Below are 23,690 nucleotides of genomic sequence, written 5' to 3' on the forward strand. Positions count from 1 at the left end.
AAAAGAGTAAAATAGAGAGAAAAGGCTACAAAAGAGAACTAAAAAATAAATACATCAATTAGAAAATCCACTTATCAGAGTAACCCCAATTTTTTGTGCAAGTAAATCAATTAATTAAAAATTAAAGAAACCCTATTTGTCCATTCGAGTAACCCCTATTATTTAAATTTGACTATTTAAAGTATAACTCCACTTATTTATAAAAGTAATCACATTTATCCATTGTAGTAATCCTTCAGCTCGTTTATCCATTGCACTTATTTATCAATGTTGTAAACCTTAAAACCCTTAACTTGCTATTAACAATATTTGACTACCATATACAAATTACAAAGTATATATGTAGTATTACAAATTTACATTGTATGTTTATAAGGCATGGCACCCACAATGACCAAATTAGACGTACTTTTGATGACAGTTTTGAGTACATACCCTCCAGGCTTTCAGCGTACAAATTGTCCTACCTATGCTAAAGCAGGCTCAGTAATAAACATCCAGTTTGTCTCCATAACCCCCTTCGTTGGCATGACATCATTTTCTCCAACTGAGGACTTGAGGTCACTGGAACTGCATCCCAGATAAACCTCCCGCAGACAGGGCTGAGAGCAGTAATAACGCATCATATCTCATATGTACAAGATTGCCCACTTTGAGATGCATTGCCATAATCGTTTGATAGTGTGTACATTATCCTTAGCCAAAAGCACATTAATTCTTGAACAGTCATTCAGGTTTAGTCTATCACTTGCTACCAGTATCAGTTAGCATAGTCGTAGCTCACAACAGTACAAGGTCAAAACTAGATAAGTCTGCAAAACTTGCATCCCTCTATCCGTTAAAAAATCATGTTCTCAATATTCGTGACAATTTGTAGACCTGCAATTCATTGCAAACCCATATTGCAATTTATTATCCATGGGAATGAAATCAATAAGTCTCGGCATCTACTCATCTAGATGATCATGCACTCTTGTACAGAAGGATGTTAATCTTTTGTACCATATATCATAGAGAAGAAATAATAAGCTAATCACCCAAAATCCCCCTTCGTGATTACAATAACAATGAATTTTGTCCTTCAGTTTCATATATAACTACCCCGTATTAAAAATCAAGCACTCCTTATTTATAAGAAGAAATCCACCACCAATTATTTTATTTTTTTATCTTGAAAAAATAAAAGCTAAATACCTGAGCAGTCCTACTAGGCAATGGCACTTGTAGACAGTCCTGGAGACCATCAATTCTGCATAAGCAGGAGAGATTCAGTTCAAGGAAGACTAACAAACGGCAAACCAAAATATGAAGGGAAAGTACAAGAGAGAGAGAGAGAAAAAAAAAAAAAAAAAAGAAAAGAAAAGAAAAGAAAAAAGCTAACCTCTTCCTAATGCTTCTCTGGAGATATTGCTCACGGTGGACAATATCTCTTCCACCATATTTCTTCTCATCAGTATTTAGCACGATCTGTAACATCAACTTAAGCGTAAGGTCCTTAAAACTTAGAAGTGAATTCATTGCTTATGGTCTTTCATTTTGCTTTTTATCAACACAAAAATTCTTAAGAGACAAATTCACACGCAAACGGTGAAAAATATGAAATGATATTAATGAAAAAATACAAAGATGCCGTGGATGTCTGATGTCTCTACCAAAGATTCTACTATTCTAGTGTCTAATGGTGATCAAATAATTTAGCCAGTTAAGATGACTTTTTATACGTTTTTTTAGCAATAAACTCTCATATTAAGAATACTGTGAAGTGAGACAATCCTACCCAGGATTTTCAGTACAAGGATTGCAACTCCATTGTCTTCATAAATAAAACTTAATTGTTCCAACCTCAACATAGAGTCAAAGACTAGCAAATAACATTTTAGAACAACTTGAAATAGGCTTGAACAGAAAAGATTAACATTGCATACATAGTATTTGACCTAAAACTTCTTTAGGAATGGCAAAAAATGGAAATATAGCCATATACTTACTCTTTTTATTGCACCGTCTGGACTTTTACAATATTCACACAAATCTCTGTTGACCATCTTTTGTGATTTATCTCTAATGAAAAACATAGTCGGGTGGGATCCAGTAAATTTCATCTCGAAATCGACTTTTCAAATATCAACTTTTTATAATTTTTACTATAGTATAATTAAAGACATTAATAGTCAAAGTATAGCATTGACAAGCGTGAAATGACAAATGGTGCAATTAAAAAAAGGAAGCAGATAATTGCACTCTTCAAGTCTTCATTTCACCTCAGGTAACAAAAACAAACTAACATTGACAAATGGGTATGCATACTTGACACTTCATATTGGACTAATTGGTAATTTTTGGTGGATTAAGGCTAAAATCTCTGCACATTTCATGTCCAACACGAGTAGCTTTGTCTTAGTAACATAGACGGCAATTAATAATGATTAATCTACTGTGTACATAGTGATCAGTATATATAATTCTCCAGATTTGTTTGATGCCAAATTTACCAGTTCAGTAATTATTCAAGATCCATGTTGCTTATCCTCAGAAAGACTAGAGTTTAACCAAAGTCTGATGATGATAAGGCAGCTAACATATCAACATATTTAAGGTGCTGCATGCCTGCATTCTTAAAGCTAAAATCAAGATCAAAATGAGCTAAACTGAAATAAGTCAAACATGCATAATGTTTATTTTAGAGCTACCTCATCCCATTGTTATGTTAACATGCTGTTTTAAAATTTTGTCTCCTCTTTACATAAAATTTTCCTTACCCACTCAAATTATCTGTGTCTTGAATATCTGCTATTTCCTGAAATTAACTCATGGAATGCAGGGAGTACTGATTAATGCTGTTGACAGCAAACATCAATACAATGCAACATGGACAACATCTAATCTTACACAACAAATAATGCTCGAATGAATAAGTTATAGGAAAAGGCAGTCTCAGACATTCATTACAAGTATATTACATAGACAGGACAACAAACACAGAACAGCATATAAGGTAAAGTATCTTTAGTGGCAACAGCAGAAAAAAACTTCCTAAACATATGAGAAACCAGATGATCATAAAGGGATCCAAACTTACTTGATATTCCCCAGCCTCTTCAACTCCAACATAATATCCCTCGTATGATTTAGTCGGATGAAAGTTAAAAATGAACAAAAGAGGACCTCTCATGTAAGAAATTACCTGTAAAGCAAGAGGAAACTCATATAAATTAATAATGTTGTTCACACTGATGGAGTGCAGAAGACCTCCAACTTCATGAAAAACTTCCAGTTTCCTTATTTTCCTATTGGCAGGTCACTATGCCCAGTACTAAAGTATCTTCTTAAAATATAAAAAAGTCAGCAAGAAGCAAATAAAGTATACAGCAATAGAAATACAATGTGCCCATGTAAGAAGTTTCTCTATCATATGAACTTCAGTAGCCATGAACAATTATCTATATACAAAAACTCAAAAAGAGTGTCAAACTCCCATGGAAGAAAATGCAATCGCAGTAGCTCTCCAACAGGAATTCCCAACAAAATGCAAAATTTCTACAGAAAAGACATTCATATGTTTCCAAACCCACAAAATGCCTGAGGTTTCAATTTGCAAAGGGTCATGAACTCTATCAAGTTCAAATACTTAATGGACAAAGAATACATAATTTTAGTTCAGCGCTATGTCTAGATAAAACAAGAACAGGCATACTGCAACAAAAAAGAAACAAGAATCATTTTCTACAAATGATAGTTGGAATTGTATTACCATACATACCATTGTATCATCATTCACATGGTGAACATTTAGTAAGCCTCTTGAAAGGACCCTTTCTCTTTGATCCATCTTCATCATGTCCTACAAACAAAAAGCATGCTGGACTCAGTATCTCATGTTAACCTCTCCACGTTAAATATATCAACTTTCCACAACGTTTCCTCCCAATTTCAAGAGGGGTGGTGGAAAGGAAAAGAGGAACAAAGTAAGAAGCAATTGTTACTATGAGAACAAATGCACGTGTAGCAGCAAAACTGTAGGGATAGAATAAGACCTGGTCAAAGGCAAATAAATCAAAGTGAATGCCTTGCTCCATTAACAAATCCCAACGTCGGTTTGCTGATTCCATTGAGAAGTCGTTGCTTGCCGTTGGAAACTCAACTCTCTGATAAGAGGAAAGATACAACATGATTAGATGCAAATTTTGCAATGCATTTTCAACAATATTAAGAGACACATGTCACGGCACCTTGGGATGCCCAAATTCATTGCCCATGAAATTGAGATAAGCACGGCCACCAATAGTAAAGGTAATCAGTCTGATAAGCTGAAACAGGAAAAATATAAGTTTCTCCAGGTAAAATTATCAAACATTCTTATACTAAATTAACACAAATACACAATAACATCAAAATTGAAGGAACATATACAAACACTGTATAACAAAAACTTGATGAGGAGAAGCAATTGCGAACATATGATGAATAACACATCTTTATTTCTCTCAAGACACAAATTGAAATCCAACATCAGTTAGAATTTGGATCAGAAAAGGGGAGCTTAAAGGCATACTTTGTGTAATGATGTTCCTCTTAGAAACAAGTCTGTTGATTCTAGTGACTGTTCTTCAATATTACCAAATAATATCTCTGCAAAAGACTTCGCTCCAGATATTGACTGAACAAGAAAGAAGAAATATGAGAGTGACATTTTCCACAAAACCTTAAATATTACAGATCATTGTATGCATTCAAACTTCAAGCATACAATTCTGATGAATAGAGAGAAATTGATCACCTGATTGTGATTTTCAGCATATAGAAGCATCTTATCAGCATGCAATTTGCTACCCATCAGTGTTGTCACAATCTGCAGCATATAGCCATTTTTTTGCAAGATAAAAGTTTTAGTCTGAATTACTGACCATATAAATTTAAATTGTAATGGCAAAATCTAATTATCGAGTTGTACAACCTTACTCATGCTCCATTTGTCATCAGGGACATTCTCAATAAAGTCCAGCCACATCTCAGATGCAGAAAGATTAACATAGTAATCAAATCCTAGTCCACCTTGAGAAGTGGGCTCACACAATCCAGGATAATATGTCGCCTGAACAATTTAGCAACAATGATCTTAGAATTGAAGTACAATGGCCACAATTAGATGTTTATGAAAATCAACTATATCTTTAATATATCTCATAACTCAGCATAGGTTGAGGAGATGTACAACAGTACAAGTATTTCGGAAATTTAGAGAACCAGTTTGGGTTTGTGCCAGCGTGTTCAACCATGGAAAAGATTGACTTGATAAAGCAAAGGATGGAGTATATCAGGGCAAAAAAGAAGGATTTGCATATGATTTCATTCATCTGGAGAAAGATTATGACAAAGTGCCAAGAGAAGTGCGTTTAGTGGGCAATAGCCAAGAAATGTATTCCTCCAAAATATATTGATTAAATCAAGGATATGTACCAAAACGTGAAAACAGATGTTAAGATTTGTGTTGTAGTTACAACTGGACTCTATCAAGAGTCAGCATTAAGTCATTTTCTCTTTGCAGCAAATTTGAACAAAGTAACAAGCGCTATCCAGGATGAGGTACCATGGTTTATGCTATTTGCGGATGACATTGTACTGGTGGACATACTAAAGTTGTGGTAAGGGCTAGATTGGAGCAATGGAGATTAACGATAAAATCCCACAGGTTCAGATTCAGTCACAGTAAAATGTAGTACATGGGATGTCGACTTAGCACATCCAGAGAGTCAAGCGGGGATGCATTAGCTTTGGAGTTTGGATGGTGAGTTATCCAAGAGCGAGTGTTTTAAGTACATTAGTTTGATTTTAAAGAATAATGGAGATATAGAGCAAGATTAAACCCAGGTAGACCAAATGGAGAGTTGCAGCTAGGGTATTGTGTGACAAGAGTAACCCTTAACATTAAAGGAAAAATTCTACACACGGCAATCAGACCAGCATTGTTATATGGGTCTGAAAACTTACAGGAATGTTGGAGTTGCAGATATTGAAGGTAAATTAAGGGAGAACAGACTACGCTGGTTTGGGGCTTTGGGCATGTGAAAGGAAGACCAGAAGAAGCACCGGTAAGGAAAGTAGAGAGGTGTGATCATGAGAGTCTTAGAAGAGGTCAAGGAGGACTTTACATGACTTGGATGGAAAGAGTTAAGAATAAGATGAAGAAATTGGGTTTAGAGGGGCACATAGCACTAGAGAGAAGGTAATGGATGGAAAGGATCATGGTTACATGCAGCAATGATATAGTAGATAAGAACGAGAAGAAGAAAAAATACAGTATCAACATAGAATGACAATCCAAAAGCAATAGACTTACATCTTCTGCAATAGTTATAATATTGGGATGCAGAGCATGCAGAATGTCATTTGCCATGATGAGGTACATTAGGGCATCCCTATCTACATATTGATTGCAGTATCTGTAATTAAACAAATTTTACAAGTCAATATCAATGTTTCAATCAGGTATGATGCATTTAGAGGATTTATTATGTCTAAGAAAATAATTGCCACCTTTGCAAATAGCAAATAACAGCTTGAAAAACTTACAGCAGAATATTGCTGAAAAGGTACACAATAATTTTTTATTTTTTTTTAAAGGAGGATAGTGGAAATTCATTAAGCAACATCAGAATACCTACAGTTAAAATGATAATCCCATTCACAGATTATGATAACTGATAAGTCAAGCTTTTTAATTATTATTTATCCCCACAAAATGCACCAACAATTTTAAAGAGCAGGACTGAAGGGCTAATTTTTGTAGCAAGATATAAATATTAAGAAGTATCAACATAATAATTTTAACGCATGTCTACTTTTGGGATTTGCCGGAATTAGTAATGTAGATGTTTGGCAATGAAATACTCATTTAACAAAGACAACTATGAAGACTTACTCCCCCAATTCACCAGTGAAACTAGCAAAGCCATTGTGTGTATAAATCATTGAAGAGAGCGAATGAAACTGAAAACCATCAATTTGATACTCTTCAACCCACCTGCTCAAATAAACAATCAACTTTAAAACAATCAATTTCATATGCCATCATGTTAACAGACCACAATTTTAACAAAAATGAGCCGACAAACAAGCAAATAAGCAAAAGATACAAATTGATGATAATAGCTGAATAGTAAAGCTATAGAACTTAATAGTTGAATCACTACCAATTCAGGTTGGAAAGGAGATACTGTAGCACATCAACATCACCATACTTGAACATTCTAGTTCCCCAATATTTGTGCTGTCCTCGTTTCCCTAATCACAAAACAAGCACATTAAACTAACTTCAGAAATATTACTTCTAAAAAAAATAGAAAAAAAAAAAAGAAAGAAAAATTTAACATAATTGATAACATGAAGGCAAAGGAAACAAGCACTTTGGAGTTATACTTTGATTCTCTCTATGCCTTTTGGACATATAAATTTCTAGATATCCATAAAGAGCGACATCTTAGGAAGCATGAAGTATGGAAAGAGACTCAAATTTGGGTAGTGACAGAGACATAGAGTGAATCACAAATTCACTGAACACCAGAAAGTATCGGTAATAAGATTACCAGTATGAAAGTAGCAGTCATTTGTTCCATCAAAATGTGACAATCCAATCATCTCATCTGCTGCTGCATATGAATGCACAATATCTAGAAATACTAGTAGTCCTAGACCTGTCAAAGAGCAAATACGACCAAAATCATTTCTTTTAGTATCAAAGAACAAACAAGTAAAAGAAATTTTCACCAAGAATACCCTGGGGTTTGGTATATATTTTGTGAGATATTTTAACCTTGATGATATATACTTTGTATTAAGGTGTGTAATATGTTGATGGCTAACTCCATGAGTACCATGACCAATGACCATTTTACCCCAAAAAACATTGGATAAGTGATTAATAGCGCGGGGTAACTCTTTTTTTTTTTTTTTTTTTTTTTTTTGGAAGAGTGGAGTATACCTCTTTGAAAATATACTTAATCCATAGTCTATAAGATTATAAATCAAAGTCACACAAATTCTTCAGAATAGAGTATTATAAAGAGTAATTGCTTCTTTGCTTATACTATCATAGAAGATGGGTAACAACCATGAGCTTCATCAATCAAGCGCTTGAAGTCTTCTGGAGTGCCATAACGACTGCTTACAGCATACATGTTTGTAACCTGCATCAACATTCAATTAAGCTACTAAAGTATTGCAAAGAATAAATAAAAAAATTAACATACTTTGAATATGTTTTTCTTAATATATTAGCCTCCAAAGAGAAAATGAGGCATATAGAACTTAAAATGGTACAAAGCGTTTGGGTTGAGGTTTCTTTTGTAAAGGTTAACTTCTAGCATTAATCGAAAGAGTAACCCCACTTGCTCTCTTAATCTCTTCTCTCTCCTCATCAATACTTGTCCCCACCCAAGTGCACTAAATCTTGCTTTGATTCTTATTAAAGTGAAGTTGAGGTTTAGGGCAATGCCAGCAATCTATTAGGGACATGGGAATTAATTTTTATTAAAAGATTGGATTTCATCCCTCTTCATCTTTACATGTTTTTTGGGGTACAAAGGTGAGAAAAACCTAAAATAAAGGAACAACAAAGCCTTAGTCCCCAAAATAATTTGGATCGTCCAACATGAATCGTCAAAAGGGAAAACAAGAAAAGTTCAAAGCATGGCAAACTGGCAAAGCCACCCAAGCAATGACTTCATCAAGTATCTACCACAGTTCTGGTGATGAATCTTGTAAATTACCACCCTTCGAAGCTTGTTCGATTCCCAACTAACAACCATTAGGAGCCAATAGGAGAATTGAATAAAAGGTTAAATATTAGAGCTATATGTGTTCATTGATTTAGTATCACTGTGTAACCTTATAGACCAAATTGTCCAATACACAAAGTTTCATGTATCATTTTGTCAATTGGACCCTTCTCTTTCACAGAAAAGACAATGAAAAAGGAGATAAAAGTTTTAACTCACTCTATAACCAGCTGTGTAGTAATCTTTGTGCTCAATAACACCAAATAATTGGACTGCATTGTACCCGAGATGCTTTATGAAAGGAAGGGTCTGCAATTTTAAAATCAGGAAAAACAAAAAATCAATAAAGAAAGAGCCATAGACATCTTATCAAGGGATGAACATAGATATTCTATTTCAATACTGCAGATCATCCAAAGAGTGGAACCTTCTCAGTAAAATCATTAAAGGAGGTTATCGTAGGCTCTAACCCACTGATTCCAATGTGGCACTCATAAATGCGCAAGGATTTTGGGACAGCCGGCTGCTTGTTTCTCCACTTATGAGCGCTCTCAGGAGGCGGCTCCCAGTGAACAGCACAAGGTTGATCTCCCTCCACATCTATAGCATGTGCACCAATCAAATCAATTCTTAGTGTCTGACAAAGTCAATATTGGATAATTCTTGGGGTCCTTGGGAAAATAACAACAATGTCTGCAAGACTCTAGAAAACACACAAGTGATATGAGTAATGGGAATGATGATAATAAAGGTATTGGTGGAATTTCGAACCTTGATGAACTAAACAGAAGTTATCAGGTTAATAACTATATGCCTCTGCAAAATCACCTTTTGTAGCATCACAAATCTTAATGTAGCAATTAAACAAGATGTCAGATTGTTAAGTCTAGGGCAATGTCATTATGTTAATATAACCATGTCAAAAAAGAGAAGCAGAAAGAGCAGCCAGGACTACTAGGTTTCATGTTTGAAACTCATCCATAATTATATACTGAACAAACCATACAAACAACACAGAGCACAAGGCTTAATATTCCGCCTCAAGTAAGGATGAGGCAGCAGAACTACTCAGCCTAATATCATGAAGAGAGGTCATCAAGCATCTTTTGTATGTATCCAAGATATAAAGAAGTATCTGCAATATCTGTGAAGGTCTTCCTTACTTAGAAGATAGCATATGCATATAAGACAAATCGGCTACAAACAACATTCCAACTGCTGCTTTTCTGAGCAAGGTAACTCTTAGAAAAGTCATGGAATAAAACGTTAATTTCAAACGTGAATAAATCCTGATGGTATCAATAGAAGAAACTTAATTCACCTGGAAGAACATAAGTAGCCCAGGCTGGAACTCTTTCCAAAGCTCCATCAGGAGTGTTGAAATAGACCCTGTACTTGCTTCCGTGTGGAATACAAGGACTATACTTCTTCATCCAAGCTTTTCTTCCTTTTCTTGTCTCAAACCAATAAGCAAGAGGAGGCTTCTTGTTACGAAATTTCTCTCGGGAAATTGGATCATCCACAACATTATAAATGTCATATTCCTTTCCGCTATCAATCACATCATAACGAAAGAATTCAGGAGGCTTATCTTTATGCTGTTCTCTGTAAGCCTTGTATCTAGTTTCAGCATCTGGTAATTCTTCCAGTTCCTCCAGTGTTTGTGGTCCATTAGGGCCAAAAATTTGTTCATACAATTTCGATGCTACTTCATATCGATTATTGAGGTAGCGGTCCTCCCCTGGTTCCCAATACTCGTCATTTGCTCTCTGGAAAGCTTCGTCAATGGAAACTGTATCACCTTTATCATAGTCATCAACATAATTGTATTGCTGGAAATAAAGATCATCGGCCTCTTCTCCATCCCTCAACTTATCATCAAGAATTACAAACCAGTACCCATAATCATCATGGCCGAGGTGACCTTCTCTAGCAGCATTCTCAACAGGAGACCAATTATTGAAGTCACCAACTAAAGCACAATATCGTGCACCTGTGGTCGGATGATGTGACAACATGATATGAGCAACCTTTGCAAAAACAAGCATAATGGGTGCAACCTAGTAGATAGTTTAAGAGAAACTAAAACACTATTTTCATCTGCTTCCTTCATAATAACAAAAGATTAAGCTTTTCCTTTTAAAGTGTGCCACTTACTAATTGAGAAAATAAGATTGCTAGTTATCTTAAATGTGAAGAGCCAACAAAGTACTACATCCTAAATTAACAATCACGTCGACAATATAACTTGAACTAGAACTAGTAATGTGACAAGTGACAACTAAGTAAAATTATTAATTTGAACTAGTAACGTGACAAGTGATAACTAAACCCGAACGAAGGAAGTATGTAATATAATTACAGAATTTGCATTAAGGAAAACCTGGAGCCCATTCCATGAAATCTACACGATGCTGCGGATGTCGATGCATACCCAACAATTCATACCTACAGAAACACACACATACAACATAAGAACCATACACATTCCACCATAGTACATTGTCAAAAAAAAAAAATATATATATATATATATAGAAAAATTAAAAAAAAAATAAAAAAATCCAAGTAACAATAACTAACCCAGAAGCCAATTCTTTGAGATTCATGAACCGCTGAAATATTTCATCTTTACGGTTTTTATAAGCCTTGTGCCTACAACACATAGAATTATCTCAAATTAACACAAAAACCCAAAATTTGCATAAAAAAATTGGGGGAAAAAATGCTAAAAATGGGAAATTCAATACCTTTCACGCAGGAACTGAGAAAAAGCTTTGTGGGTAATACCGAGTCGAGTTAAAAACCCAACTGGGTCAGCTCGTTTCTCACTCGTTGATGATTCCTCTTCTTTTTTGGGTTGATTTTGCTGTTGTTGGGGTTGTTTTGAAGAAGAAGAGCACCTCCATTTTTTAGAAATTTTGATTCTTAGAAATTGGGGTTTTTTTGGAAGGTGAAATTGAGGATAATTGTTGTTTAATTGTAATGAATAACACTGAGATTGTGCTGTTAATGTGATGAACATTTTTCTTGCTTTAATTTGAGAAGTTGTGTTGAAGTTTTAGATAAGAGGGTTTTAGAAGGTTTATGAGTTTGGAGGGGTTTTTGAGTCGACTCGTTTTAAAAATGATGACCAGCTCCCGAGTTAAACCTGATTTTTATCATTTTGTTTTACTACAGTTGATATTTTAACTGTAGTTTTTACCAAAAAAAAAAAGAAAAGAAAAAAAAGAAATCAATATGGATTAAAAAGAACGCAGAAAATCAGTCAATTTACGGCCTTAATTGACGAGTATAACACTATTTTTACTTTAAATTTAAATACTCTGTATATATAATTGAGATCATATGAGAATTTTATGGTAAAATGAGAATAAAGAATCAATTTAAACCCTTATATCATCATATAGTCAACTGAATAATGTTTTTCCCGTGTTAATTTATGACAATTTAGTAACTTCACGATTTTTCAAATTATTTCCCAGTTTATTCTCTTTAAAAGCAATTTTTGTCACTTATTTTTACTAATTTTATTATTTACGGTTTATCGCTAGAAATTGAAAATCACTTTTAAATTCATAAATCCTTATCTCTAGCTCATGTCTTCTTTCTATATTCAACATATATTACTAAACCTTAGGGTGCAAGATGTTGTTTCCTATCTATGTATCACTTCAATTGAAAAATTCCAAATGAAACAAACATAAAGAAACAGATGGAATACGTTACGTTGTATGATAAAAAACATACACTCATAAATAACTAGAACTTTTTTATGTATGGATAAGTTTACTAAAGGTCATTTGTTGTATGATCAAAAACATACACTCATAAGTAACTAGAACTTTTTTATGTATGGATAAGTTTACTAAAGGTCATTTGTTGTATGATCAAAAACATACACTCATAAGTAACTAGAACTTTTTTATGTATGGATAAGTTTACTAAAGGTCATTTGTTCAATCACGAGTTCAGACGCCAGTTTTTCTAGATCACAGTAGAGAGGAATACAGTTAAACCAAAATGCATGAGATCATGACTCATGAATATGTATGACCTCCTCATAAAATCGTGGGACACAAGTTTACAAAATAGTTCTTCAGATTATGAGAGCTAATGTTTGCCTTTGGTATAAAGATTCCAACTTACATATTACAATGTTTGCCTTTGGTACATAGAAACCAGCTTACAAATTACAATAACCGTGACAAGATTGGAAGTAACCAGCTAGCACAAGTATTATATGACTTTGCAGCCAATGTGTATACCCACAGCAATGCACAATCTGCACTGTTACTTCCAGAATACAATCTGATGAAAGAACATTGAGACGAGTGTTATTGGATCAGCCACGTATAGAAGAAAGTATGTGCCGTTAAGCGTTCACTGTTTCTTTGGGTACTCCCTCGGGCCAAATATTGTAGACCCAATTCTCACATTAGTACTACCCATCTCTATCTGCAAAATTTATACAACACAAGCAATTTTCAGGCCCTCATTCACAAAGATCATCGTAGAAAAAAAAAGAGAGATGGTATTTTTTACCGCTAGCTCAAAGTCGCCAGACATTCCCATTGATAGTTCACATTGCTCCTCAGCAATTCCCAATTCTTTGCAAACAGCACCTCGACAATTTGAAAGTGTCTGCAACATTAAGAGTGATCAGCTTATTGAGCAATCAATCTCAAGCAAAACAATTCACAAACAAGACATTATACTAGTAAAACAATAACCTCTTTCAAACAATAATTATATAAAAGTGGGATGTAAAACAAGTTGAGAGAAGTTTAAGTACCAAGATTTGACATTTGATGCACATCATATGGACAGGGAAAACATAATGGATGTCATACACAAGTTAATATGGAAGATGATGTCAAAAAAAAAAACAAGTCACAGTATATTATCACCTTGAAATTTTCCGGGGTAGAAGTGTAGTCTGGCATTCCTATTGTCATTAAGCCACGAAACTCGAGATTTGGACACCCCAACTTGACATGCTTCACAAGCTCTACACATGCCGGCGGATCAACTCCAGCTTTTGCTGTAGCAATATGAGAATAAATATGTCCTCCATGAGCAATTCCACTGTATAATGTATCATATTATCAGAAGTAGATTCAGCAACTAGAAAATCGTACAATTCAAATGGCAACAGGGAGATCATGTCCGAATGATAACTTGAGATTGATGCCCATACAAGTCAACAATTTACCACAGGACATGCAACTTTGAAGAAATTCAATTTTTTGCAAGAAATTGAAGAAAGAGGTGTTGTTAACAAAATGGAAGAGAAAATCAGTGTAAAAGGTAAATGAGACAAAAATAATTATAAGTACGAGAACAGCAATCAGAGCTGTGAGCAGCTTCCCATTGAACACATCCTAATAACTGAGTTTGTACCTTAGAGCTTAGACCTAGGATCGAATCCATTCTACACCACTGCTTTGGCAACCTAACCCTTCAACTTAAACGCAATTCAACAAATTAACTCAGAATGCAAAATTAGTTATGTAAAGTAATGTTGACCACAAATATCTCTTTTTTTTTTTTTTTTTTTGTATGCGCATGGAATATTCAATGGATTTAGAACCCTTCTTCCCCTAGGGGCCAAAAGGAAAAGTTCCCATTTAACAATAGCAAGTGCACAATGGCAGATTGGACTGGGTCTTCCAACATATCTACTTTGTATAATTCTCTCACTTCTATGTCCTCGTATTTCTTATCCTTTTGTAACAACCTGTTTTCTTGCCTGTTCAAAGCTTCTTAAGAACATGCCATAAACACTCCATGTTAAAGTGCTAAACTAAGCGTTTTATGATAGCACAGAATATGATTTTAAAAAAAAGAGGTAGAGTTCGCCAAGGAAGATGGATGGTAAGTGACATATGACATCCTTAGCTCACCACCATTAATCCCCATAAAGAATATTTTCTTTATTTAAAAATTACACAAATATAAAATTTGAGAGCACTGTACCACCACAACACCACAGAAGCAAACAATTAGTAAGGATTCACATCATCAAGAAAGTGTAAGGACCAGAAAGCAATGGATTCTAGTTCGGAAATAAGCCTCAGTATTTAGCATAACAGAAGTCTAAGAACAGAAGGCAACCTCTGTTCCTATTTTTGTCTATACTCTTCTTCTCAACCTATATAGGCACACTATCACAGTATCACAGTACCACCTGCCTTTCTTCCCTCTTGTTACTTATCTGATTATAGAGCATGAAAACAAACTAAGATATTTAAAACATTGAATTAAGATATTAAGGCTCCAAATCCCTGCCCGCATTCCCCCGCCCCCTAATATCCTGTTTTTTAGACAAGTGGGTGTAAAAAAAGTTCTTTGCAACTCTGAAGTTGTTATTTCAAACACTTACATGTTTCACCACTGGTATTCACTTGCACCAATACCTTAAGAGGCTTTCTTCCTATAGCTGACACTGCACGATCAAGATGATTGGCTAGCTGTTTAGCATGGATAGTTTTTGGTCAGTTCAAGGATTTCACACAGATAGGCAAACTGAATATAAAATATCTTTGATGAACATAAAAGAACCAGTTCAAATGATACATCAGCTATTTTATGATCTCAGTTAATAAACAAATCATACCTTCTGGCTATCTACACCCTCAACCATATCAAGGTGTGGCACTGAAGCTGCACAATAGAAATATAGGGAAATGTTTGAGACTTTGAGTCACATATTATAAGAGATTAGGATTTTCAGATGATTAATAAAAGTAGACCTAAGATGATTTCAAAACATTCTATAATCATGCACATCACTAAAGACAATTTTTTGTCAATTTTGTATTCGTCCCGTGACAAAACCCCGTTTAAAAAGGGGTCATTTATGAGTTTTAGATTGGTTTTAAGAGGTACATTCAAACATGAACATTTGCTTTGCAAATGCACCAGTTTTAGACAGGGTAGCATTCTTCCTTTACCCTCTATTCTAAGTCTCTAATATAAACAACATTTTACCATATCCATAAAAGCTTTTTAATCTTAAATTCGATCCCATCGACTAAATTACCAATCACCACCTCAGATTAGATTAGTATATCCTAATGATTGAACATAAATTTCATTACACAATATTGCAGAATTAAAGGAAAGGAAGTAAGGAACCAATAAATAGTAAGCTGAGTAGTAACATAGCATCAAATAGACCACAATTATGCACTCAAATACCATAATTTTCATTTCAAATAACAAATCTTAATACTTATGAATAATCAAATCATTCCAAAAATACAACCATTTTTCAAGGAAATATCAGCATTTAATTTCTAAAGAATTTAATTTATTTACAATTAAACTAGAAATACTTCTAATATCCTCAAATTTCCAAAATGAAAGAACTTACTCAGCAGAGATTTGACTTTATTAGTCTGCAAATGCCCAATAAAATGCCATTCAATATCCTCCGGCAACTACAAACCCCACAAAAAAAGACAACATTTTTCCAATTAATTTCTCAAACTCAATACAATTGCTCAAAAGGAGGAGAGAGAAAGATAGAGAGAGAAACCTGGGGAGCTTTTTCAAGGAATTCTTGGACATAATTTTCACCGAAGGAACGGTGGCCGGCGTCGTAGAGTTGGCGGATGAGAGAGATTGGTTTTGTTTTAGACACCGCAACCACCCTTACTCCGCCGGGGTCACGGCCAACTTTCGCCGCCGATTGCCGGACGCGGCTCATCACTGATCTCAATGCCGTCACTGCTATTCCGGTATTCCCTCCATTGCCGGAGCTAACATTTTTGTTTTTTTTTTTTGGTAAATGGTGAGTAATATTTCTGGCTTGTAAATAGATGACTTGGAATTTGAGGAGCCTGAGATATTGTTGACCGTATTGGGCTTATAGTATCATACCCGTTCTCACAATGTAAACAATCAATTACAATACGGGTTGGTCCAATTGGTAACAGCGAAAGTAGAGGTGTCAAAACTTGACCCGATCAACCTGATTCGAAATTGACTTGAAAAATATCCGATTTGGATTTCAACTAGTATAAATACAATAATTTAGATTACTTAAGTTTGACATAGATTCGAACTGGCCGGATCTGGACTCTCAAATTGACACCTCTAATTATAATAGTAAAATTGTACCAATTGGTTGTTGGTGTAGTGGTGATTGGGACTACACTTGGTAGGGAGGACCCGTGTTCGATCCCCCGCAACAACAATCGGGAGGGGACTGGAACCTAACCACCCAGAACTGATCCCCGAATCCGGATTAGCCCAAAGGGTGAACCGGATGGAACACCACCAAAAAAAAAAAAAAAAAAAAAAAAAAAAAAAAAAAATAGTAAAATTGTAGTAAAAGTGAAATTAACAGGATTTGACAATTAAGAACATAAAAGATTGTCATGAAAAGTTATAATAATGACTCTAAAACTACGGAGTATTATAGATACTTCGTAGAGTAGGGTCCAATGGAAATCAAAGTCTCAGATATCATCATCGTTTTGGAATATCTAATACAAATAAATTGTGCACATTTGTAAAATATTTTGGAACAAAAGTAGAATTTTATTAGCACAAAGTGCTTGTTAACTTTATTAGATGACTAGTGGAAAGTGGAATGACACTAGTAACCACATATGTTATGGTTGGGCATGCCTACAAGTATGGCCAAAATACTAACAAAAAATTGACAACACCCTCTAATCACTACCTCAATCAAACCAAAAATATAGTGCTTTTTATCTCCCTGGACCCTGGTGGCCCAAGTGGGGTGTTATGAATAATGTGGAGCTACTATTAGATAAAATTGATATAGATAAGATTGGTCCCAACATTAAATTAAAATTGAGGTATTACCTTAATACCTTCATAGGTAACTTTTTGCTACTACATATGAGTCATATGACAAGAAGTTGAACTTATTGGACACTCAATAAACTTGTTGATTTGATCCAAAAGATATCAATTGTAAACATAGAGAAATAAGTTAGATAAGTAGCTATGTTACCTTGAGATGAATATGGAGCTTCTAAAAAATGGAAATTTGAATCTAACATAATTGGGGTTTAATTTGGATTATGTTTTTATAACCTTTTTTTCTTAACATATGTTTTGAAGGGCAAATGGGAGAGGTCATTCATGAGAAATAACAGAGTTTACATATATATTAACATGACAAGTACATTAACAATTTAACATAGAGTTCCATACTTCCATGCTCATCCCCTTGAAATCCAATCATCCATAACTTATGTCAAACTTATTTTCAAGTTTACAGCTGATAGCAGGGAAATACAGGCATCAAAATCTCGCTATTTACATAAATCCTGTAAGCTGCAATCCTCCAAAATCTCCTGAGAACACGAGTTCCCATCCAAAGTATTCATTTAAACTATAACCAATAGTGCTTCATTTACAAATAGAACAGCACACACTCTAAAATCAGGAATCCGACTGTCCCATAAGCCTCAAAGCTTCAAGAAGTGTCTCCTTGAACCTATCTAGATTGATTCTAAAATTTTGCTCGTCGACATAGGCTTCCTTTACAGCCATATATCCTTTAGCCCAAATAGAAGCTGCATCCGATACAATTGGATGATCTGGACCATATTTTTCGTAGAGTGAAGTCTCATTGCGCCAAACCTTGTATCTAATGTACTTTAGTCCAATGCCAGGGGCAGGTTCACCAAAGTAGTGATCGGAAGCCCAGTTTAGACCTAAGGGAACAATCTGAATCATTGCTGCACCAGTGGGCAGAAACAAAGCATTCGTGAGGCCGGCTCCATGAGCCCCAACCATGATTTCACAAGAATTAACAATTTGGGCAAATTTGTCCAATTTCTTAGTTTCATTTGGCATGGCTCTATAAACTTGAAAGCCTAATTCTTGCTCCATCATGTTCACCATCTCATCTTCATTCAGAAATATTCTTGATCCTCGTCGAGAAACAAGGAGAACTTTTGGCCTTTTGAGATTTAATGTTCTTTTTACCTTCACATTGTAGGTGTTCCACAGAAATTCTCTGACATCTTGCATTGTATATCCTAAAGGAGCATCGTCGCTGTTCACTGCAAGATTCTCATGATACCTACATGAATAAAATTGTATTGGTCATAATCCTTGGAAGTCTTGGTTCATAAGTAATGGGGTAGCAATAGCATAAAAAAACTTCTTTTAAAAACAGAACTCTAAAATGACAGCGGTAGATGGATTCAGAACTAACACAGACTAATGATCAGAAACCCAACTTCCGCAATCACTGACCAACTGAAAGCAGGTAAATATTAGACACAAATTCTATGTCTAGACCAAAAACACGGAACTTACACATAAAATGGCCTGAGTCCAATAATTGGATGCATAATCGTAACAGGACCACAGGACTAACAGGAGTACCCAAACTAAGTCCTAGTAACATAGCCTAAAACCAAAGTATTGGTTATTGTAACCAATAATTGACCTGACCAAAGAAGTCTATACTATATAACACCTTGAATAAATGTTTCAGCCATGTCTACAGAAAGGTTCTAGGTTCGAAATTCTTCTTAATAGTGCGTTCAACAAGTATGAATAAGGGTAATACCTGAGCCCAACAACACCAGCAGGAAAGCAGTGAACCCTTTTAGCTGCATCCATACCAATATTCTCAAACAAGGTCAGCTCCTTTAAAACCTGAGTATATTTCCAATACCAACGTCCTCTGAAATCAGTCAGGACAAACTGCACCTTAGAATCAAAATGGCGGCTGGTGAGAAATAATGGGATTATGATCTCGTTGAAAGCATGAAACGGATTCTCTGCAAATCCTGCAAATGAATAGAATAAACCCGGTACATTATGTGTAATCTGACAAGCTGGTGGGTTGATACTGCTGTAATTTCCACGGATGATCTGCACTGGTGTAACCTGTTCCATGGCATACGGGTCTTCCCTTCTTGGATAAGGCTTAACCATCAGTTCTGTAACCTCTTTTTCATCTTCGGAGGGTACATACACAGTCATAGATTGTTCGTCGAATATAATTGGCTTGTTTATCACACATACTTCAGTAAAATTGTCAACATCATAAGCAAATCCTGTGGCTTCAAATTCAGCTACATCTTTCTCTGGTTGATCAACTAGCAGTTATTAAACTCCAGCTCCAAATAAGTTTGACTAAACAAATACAACATTTTGCTGAAATATTAACATAAGAATATATGCACAACTCTAAGGGTCTGTTCCGATTTACTGAAAACAACTAAACCTGAACAGATTGGTGCTGAACTGAACTGAATAGAGCTGAAATGAATTGTTTATGAGAGAAGGAAATTAACAACTGAACTGAACTGATTGGAGTTGAGTTGAACTGAACTGAAATTAAGCTAAACAAAACCCTAAGTCTTTGTTTTGCTCACCAATATCAAGTACCGGAAAACACATAAGTTCATAAAAGGGTAATCCTAGCTTAATTCAGATAAGTTCAAATAACTTTCGATAAGTTAGAATGCACACAAGCATGCGTTTGCAACAATGCAACCCAAATAGATAATTCGCGAGTATTTTATTCTAATAATATGCAAAGTTTGGCTTAGAAGGGAATATACAGTATACAATAATGATTGTTGATTCAGAGATTATAATTCTAAAAATACAACTGGTAAGTGACAACTGACAACAATTGTTCTACCAACAAAGAGAAGAAAATAAAAATAATAGCAGACGTGTGGACAAAAAATACTTGAATTATGTACAAAAACTAACATGGACATGTTTAAAGCTGCTTAAAAAACACCAATTTACTCTTAAATAATTGGATACTCTTTAACTAGGCATCTTGAAATAATCATTCTTTAGCAAATCTAGAATCAATCTATTTTTATAATTAGAAAATTATTATCTACTATTTTTTTGTTATTTTTTCGCCGTAATCCTCTCCCCGACAACTATACGATCATTAATTTTGAACACAACTGAGATATTTCATCAAACATTCTTCTTTATTTGCAGCAATTATGTTTTACTAAAAAAATTTCATAAAATCTTGATTAAGGTTTAATTTGTGAAGTGTAATTTACATATTTTTGACTAATTTAGATGGTAAAAATCACATCAAGTTCACAACTTTAGATGAAATGATGAAAGTCTCGTGGTCCTTTTTTTATGTAAATACTTTTTGACATAACTTTTGACAATTATTTATTTTTTCTATTTAGGGATTTTGTGTAGATTGCTAGTAGATTTCTCAAAAACATTTTATGGAATATTAAATTAGGAGATTAACATTTACTAGTCACAAAAAGCACAACCACAAGTCCACAACCCATGTAAGGTGTGACCGATAAGGGGATCCCAACTCACAAGGAAACCTTAACCATTTAAAACGGTACGGAGTAACGATGAATTTATAATACCACCACCACAATTCTAAATCTCGAGGTGGAAGTTCTACCATTGAGCTCTCACTTGATACTCGTACACTCAAAATATTGAACTTTAATAGCAATCCATTATCAAATCCAATACTTTACAAGAAATGATGAAAGTATCTCAAAAACATGAAAAATGATGAAAACAAAAGCAACATAATAACAAATTACTAATAATTACATGAAAACAGAGAAAGTAGTGATTTATACACTTACCTCTAACAAGTTTTCTGAGTTGCAAATGTAGCTTGATCAAATCTACTTTTTCAGTAAAAACCCCATATTTTCTATTTCCCAAAGTTTGTAACCCTTCATTTGTACAACATAAATAGTCATAATATTCAGTCCAAAATGACCAATATCATCAAAAATCAAAACTTTATAGAATGATATAGTATAAAGTTTTACCTGAATATAATGGCTGTTGATGATGGATGAAGAAGAGCAGAAGAATGAAGATTGGAAGAGCAGAAAAAACTAGCAGTTTCCTAAAAATGGGCTCTTTTTTCTCCATTTCTTCTTCCTTTTTCCCCTGATAATATGACTGCTATTAACAGTAGTAACCAGGGAAATGTTTCTTCAGTTGGGTTTTTGAAGCGTTTAGCTTTGCTTTTGTCTTCTTCTTTTGTCCAACTGTCGGCATAATATTTGTTGTATAGGGTACCTATTTATCTATATATCGAGACGGACTTACAATAACTTACTATCAGTGTTAAAGTGTATGACGAAAAAAAGAAAAAACTGAAGTTTGTATAAATAAATTGTTGTTAATTCAATTCATACAACCATTAAAATTATAATAAAAAGATTATTACAAGTAAATTATTGTAAGTCCGACTCATACAAGATTTTACGAGTTGGAGTTTTTAAGATGTGTATTAGTTTGAAAGACTGTGCAGGGTGAAGCGGAGTCACTTTATTAAAGAAGTGGACCCCTTGATCTAATTAGCTGCTTTTAATAGGTTAAAAGTAAGGTTAAACTGTTTATGTCATTAGTTTAATCTGACTGGGTTAACTGATAGTGGACGACATTAGTGGTTGGTAAGACTAGTTTATTCTCTTCACTATATGCTGTTCTCTGACATTTGTATAGATTAAAAATAACAAAATAACGCTTATAAAATGTGATTACTGATTAGCTTAGTTGTAGATAATTTTATAAATTAGCCATTTTCCAAATGGTATTTGAAAATTGTAACAATGTACCATTTTTAGATTTTTTTTACAGTTTTACATGTATTGAAAGCTACATTGTAGATGTCAGTACATGATGCTAAGGTTATTAATTAGAGGTTGGTGCTTGGTAGTAGTAATAAGTTGTGGCCCATGCATATATAATTGCTTCCTTTGATGAACAGAAATCGAAATCGGTTGCCATCAATGAGATTCTATATATATCGATCTACTACTACCTCCCTCGCATTTTAATAGGTTACTTTTGAATTCTGATCAACAAACCTAGACAACATTTCAACTTCACGTTTTTTTGTTTCGTATATGAAGCATTTGGGAGAAGGGAGAGAGGTTAAGGAGATCTCTACATACAAACACGTACTCTTATTTGACAAGATTCTAACTCAAATCTTTACGTTATGAAAAGAGAACCTTTGTCCACTGTCCTCAAGAATTACATCTCGAGTCCTTTATCCACTATCCTTAAGAATTACATCTTAAAAAAAGGGGGTTATGTTGACAAAACATATAGGAAATATCTATAAATATTAAATAAGATCATCTTAGGGTATGTTCTCTTACGTTGAAATTCAGTTCAGTTCAGTTCAGCTTCTAATTTCCTTCTCTTATAAAATATTCATTTCAGTTCAGTTCAGCTCAATTCAATTCAGTTCAGGTCAGTTCAGCTGAGTTCAGTCAATGAGAACATGCCCTTATTATCAATGGGAACACCTTATAGGTTTAGGACTAACGAAGAGAAAAACTAAGATCGTTAGTGTCATTTGCTTGCAAACTTGCAATGCTAATAAAAGTGGACTTATGATAGTAAGACGGTTTTACACAAATGTTTATCATTAATTTGCATGGAAACTTCATTTGACAACCCATTTTAATAAAAGTTAAAGAGGTTGAATTATTGACACCTTAATTAGTTAAGATACCCATTTTTTGATTAAATTATTTATTTTAGCTCAGTTTCAATTAGGGCTGCCAGATACAAGTATAGTATTATTATATTTTTGATAATCATAATCAAAATTAATTTTTAATGTTTTATCTATTGAAAACCTAGTTTTAGCAACTACAATGATTGGATTTACTATTAATGTTACTTATAGCATATATAAATACTATAGTAAGAAATTAATAAATAAAATAAATAGATTTGTTTATACTCCATTGATTTCTTTGCGTTATATGGTACATAATTTTTTGTATGGCTCATCTAACATCAAATAATTTACAATATTTTATCCAATAAAGTGGGGCTGCAAATAGTATTGCAAAAAAACATTATTGATTTGGAATTTTTGTTTGCTGTTATATATATTCCCGAATCGGTTTCTCGATC

At 34.2% G+C, this 23,690-nt stretch overlaps 2 protein-coding genes and 1 pseudogene across 3 annotated transcripts; all 3 read right to left on the bottom strand.

The window, feature by feature from the left end:
* Window positions 1-222: 222 nt before the first annotated feature.
* Window positions 223-11,883, bottom strand: LOC145629401 (1,4-alpha-glucan-branching enzyme 3, chloroplastic/amyloplastic-like). The gene is made up of 21 exons (XM_081682001.1): window positions 11,525-11,883; window positions 11,358-11,429; window positions 11,158-11,222; window positions 10,096-10,767; window positions 9,202-9,374; window positions 8,994-9,083; window positions 8,108-8,183; window positions 7,584-7,691; window positions 7,191-7,281; window positions 6,920-7,021; window positions 6,338-6,440; window positions 4,955-5,092; window positions 4,778-4,849; window positions 4,553-4,657; window positions 4,230-4,307; window positions 4,035-4,145; window positions 3,761-3,841; window positions 3,080-3,184; window positions 1,382-1,467; window positions 1,195-1,249; window positions 223-879 (listed from the first exon to the last, which is right to left on the bottom strand). The coding sequence occupies exons 1-21, from the start codon at window positions 11,797-11,799 to the stop codon at window positions 847-849; spliced, it is 2,691 nt and encodes an 896-aa protein (XP_081538127.1). The 5' UTR covers window positions 11,800-11,883; the 3' UTR covers window positions 223-846.
* Window positions 11,884-12,857: 974 nt separating this feature from the next.
* Window positions 12,858-16,547, bottom strand: LOC145629402 (uncharacterized; annotated as a pseudogene). Its single transcript, XR_014111668.1, has 7 exons — window positions 16,318-16,547; window positions 16,153-16,219; window positions 15,394-15,440; window positions 15,160-15,247; window positions 13,685-13,818; window positions 13,320-13,418; window positions 12,858-13,232 (listed from the first exon to the last, which is right to left on the bottom strand). The product of XR_014111668.1 is annotated as an uncharacterized LOC145629402 (transcript).
* A 1,347-nt stretch (window positions 16,548-17,894) lies between these two features.
* On the bottom strand, window positions 17,895-21,817 carry LOC145629403 (xylan glycosyltransferase MUCI21-like). The gene is made up of 4 exons (XM_081682002.1): window positions 21,575-21,817; window positions 21,383-21,475; window positions 19,342-19,864; window positions 17,895-18,846 (listed from the first exon to the last, which is right to left on the bottom strand). The coding sequence occupies exons 1-4, from the start codon at window positions 21,678-21,680 to the stop codon at window positions 18,201-18,203; spliced, it is 1,368 nt and encodes a 455-aa protein (XP_081538128.1). The 5' UTR covers window positions 21,681-21,817; the 3' UTR covers window positions 17,895-18,200.
* Between the last annotated feature and the right edge of the window lie 1,873 nt (window positions 21,818-23,690).

This window comes from Chenopodium album, chromosome 4, assembly GCF_948465745.1.
Source record: "Chenopodium album chromosome 4, dcCheAlbu1.1, whole genome shotgun sequence".
In the NCBI taxonomy this organism is placed as follows: domain Eukaryota; kingdom Viridiplantae; phylum Streptophyta; class Magnoliopsida; order Caryophyllales; family Amaranthaceae; genus Chenopodium; species Chenopodium album.

Excerpts from the sequence above, each read along its gene's own strand:
- LOC145629403 (XM_081682002.1), bottom strand. The coding sequence starts at position 21,680 with ATGGAGAAAAAAGAGCCCATTTTTAGGAAACTGCTAGTTTTTTCTGCT. Across the intron at positions 21,476-21,574 it reads TCAACAGCCATTATATTCAG|GGTTACAAACTTTGGGAAAT; the intron begins GTAAAACTTTAT and ends GTACAAATGAAG. Across the intron at positions 18,847-19,341 it reads GCTGGTGTTGTTGGGCTCAG|GTATCATGAGAATCTTGCAG; the intron begins GTATTACCCTTA and ends TTATTCATGTAG.
- LOC145629401 (XM_081682001.1), bottom strand. The coding sequence starts at position 11,799 with ATGTTCATCACATTAACAGCACAATCTCAGTGTTATTCATTACAATTA. Across the intron at positions 3,842-4,034 it reads ATTTATTTGCCTTTGACCAG|GACATGATGAAGATGGATCA; the intron begins GTCTTATTCTAT and ends TTTTGTTTGTAG. Across the intron at positions 1,468-3,079 it reads AAGAGGCTGGGGAATATCAA|ATCGTGCTAAATACTGATGA; the intron begins GTAAGTTTGGAT and ends TTGATGTTACAG.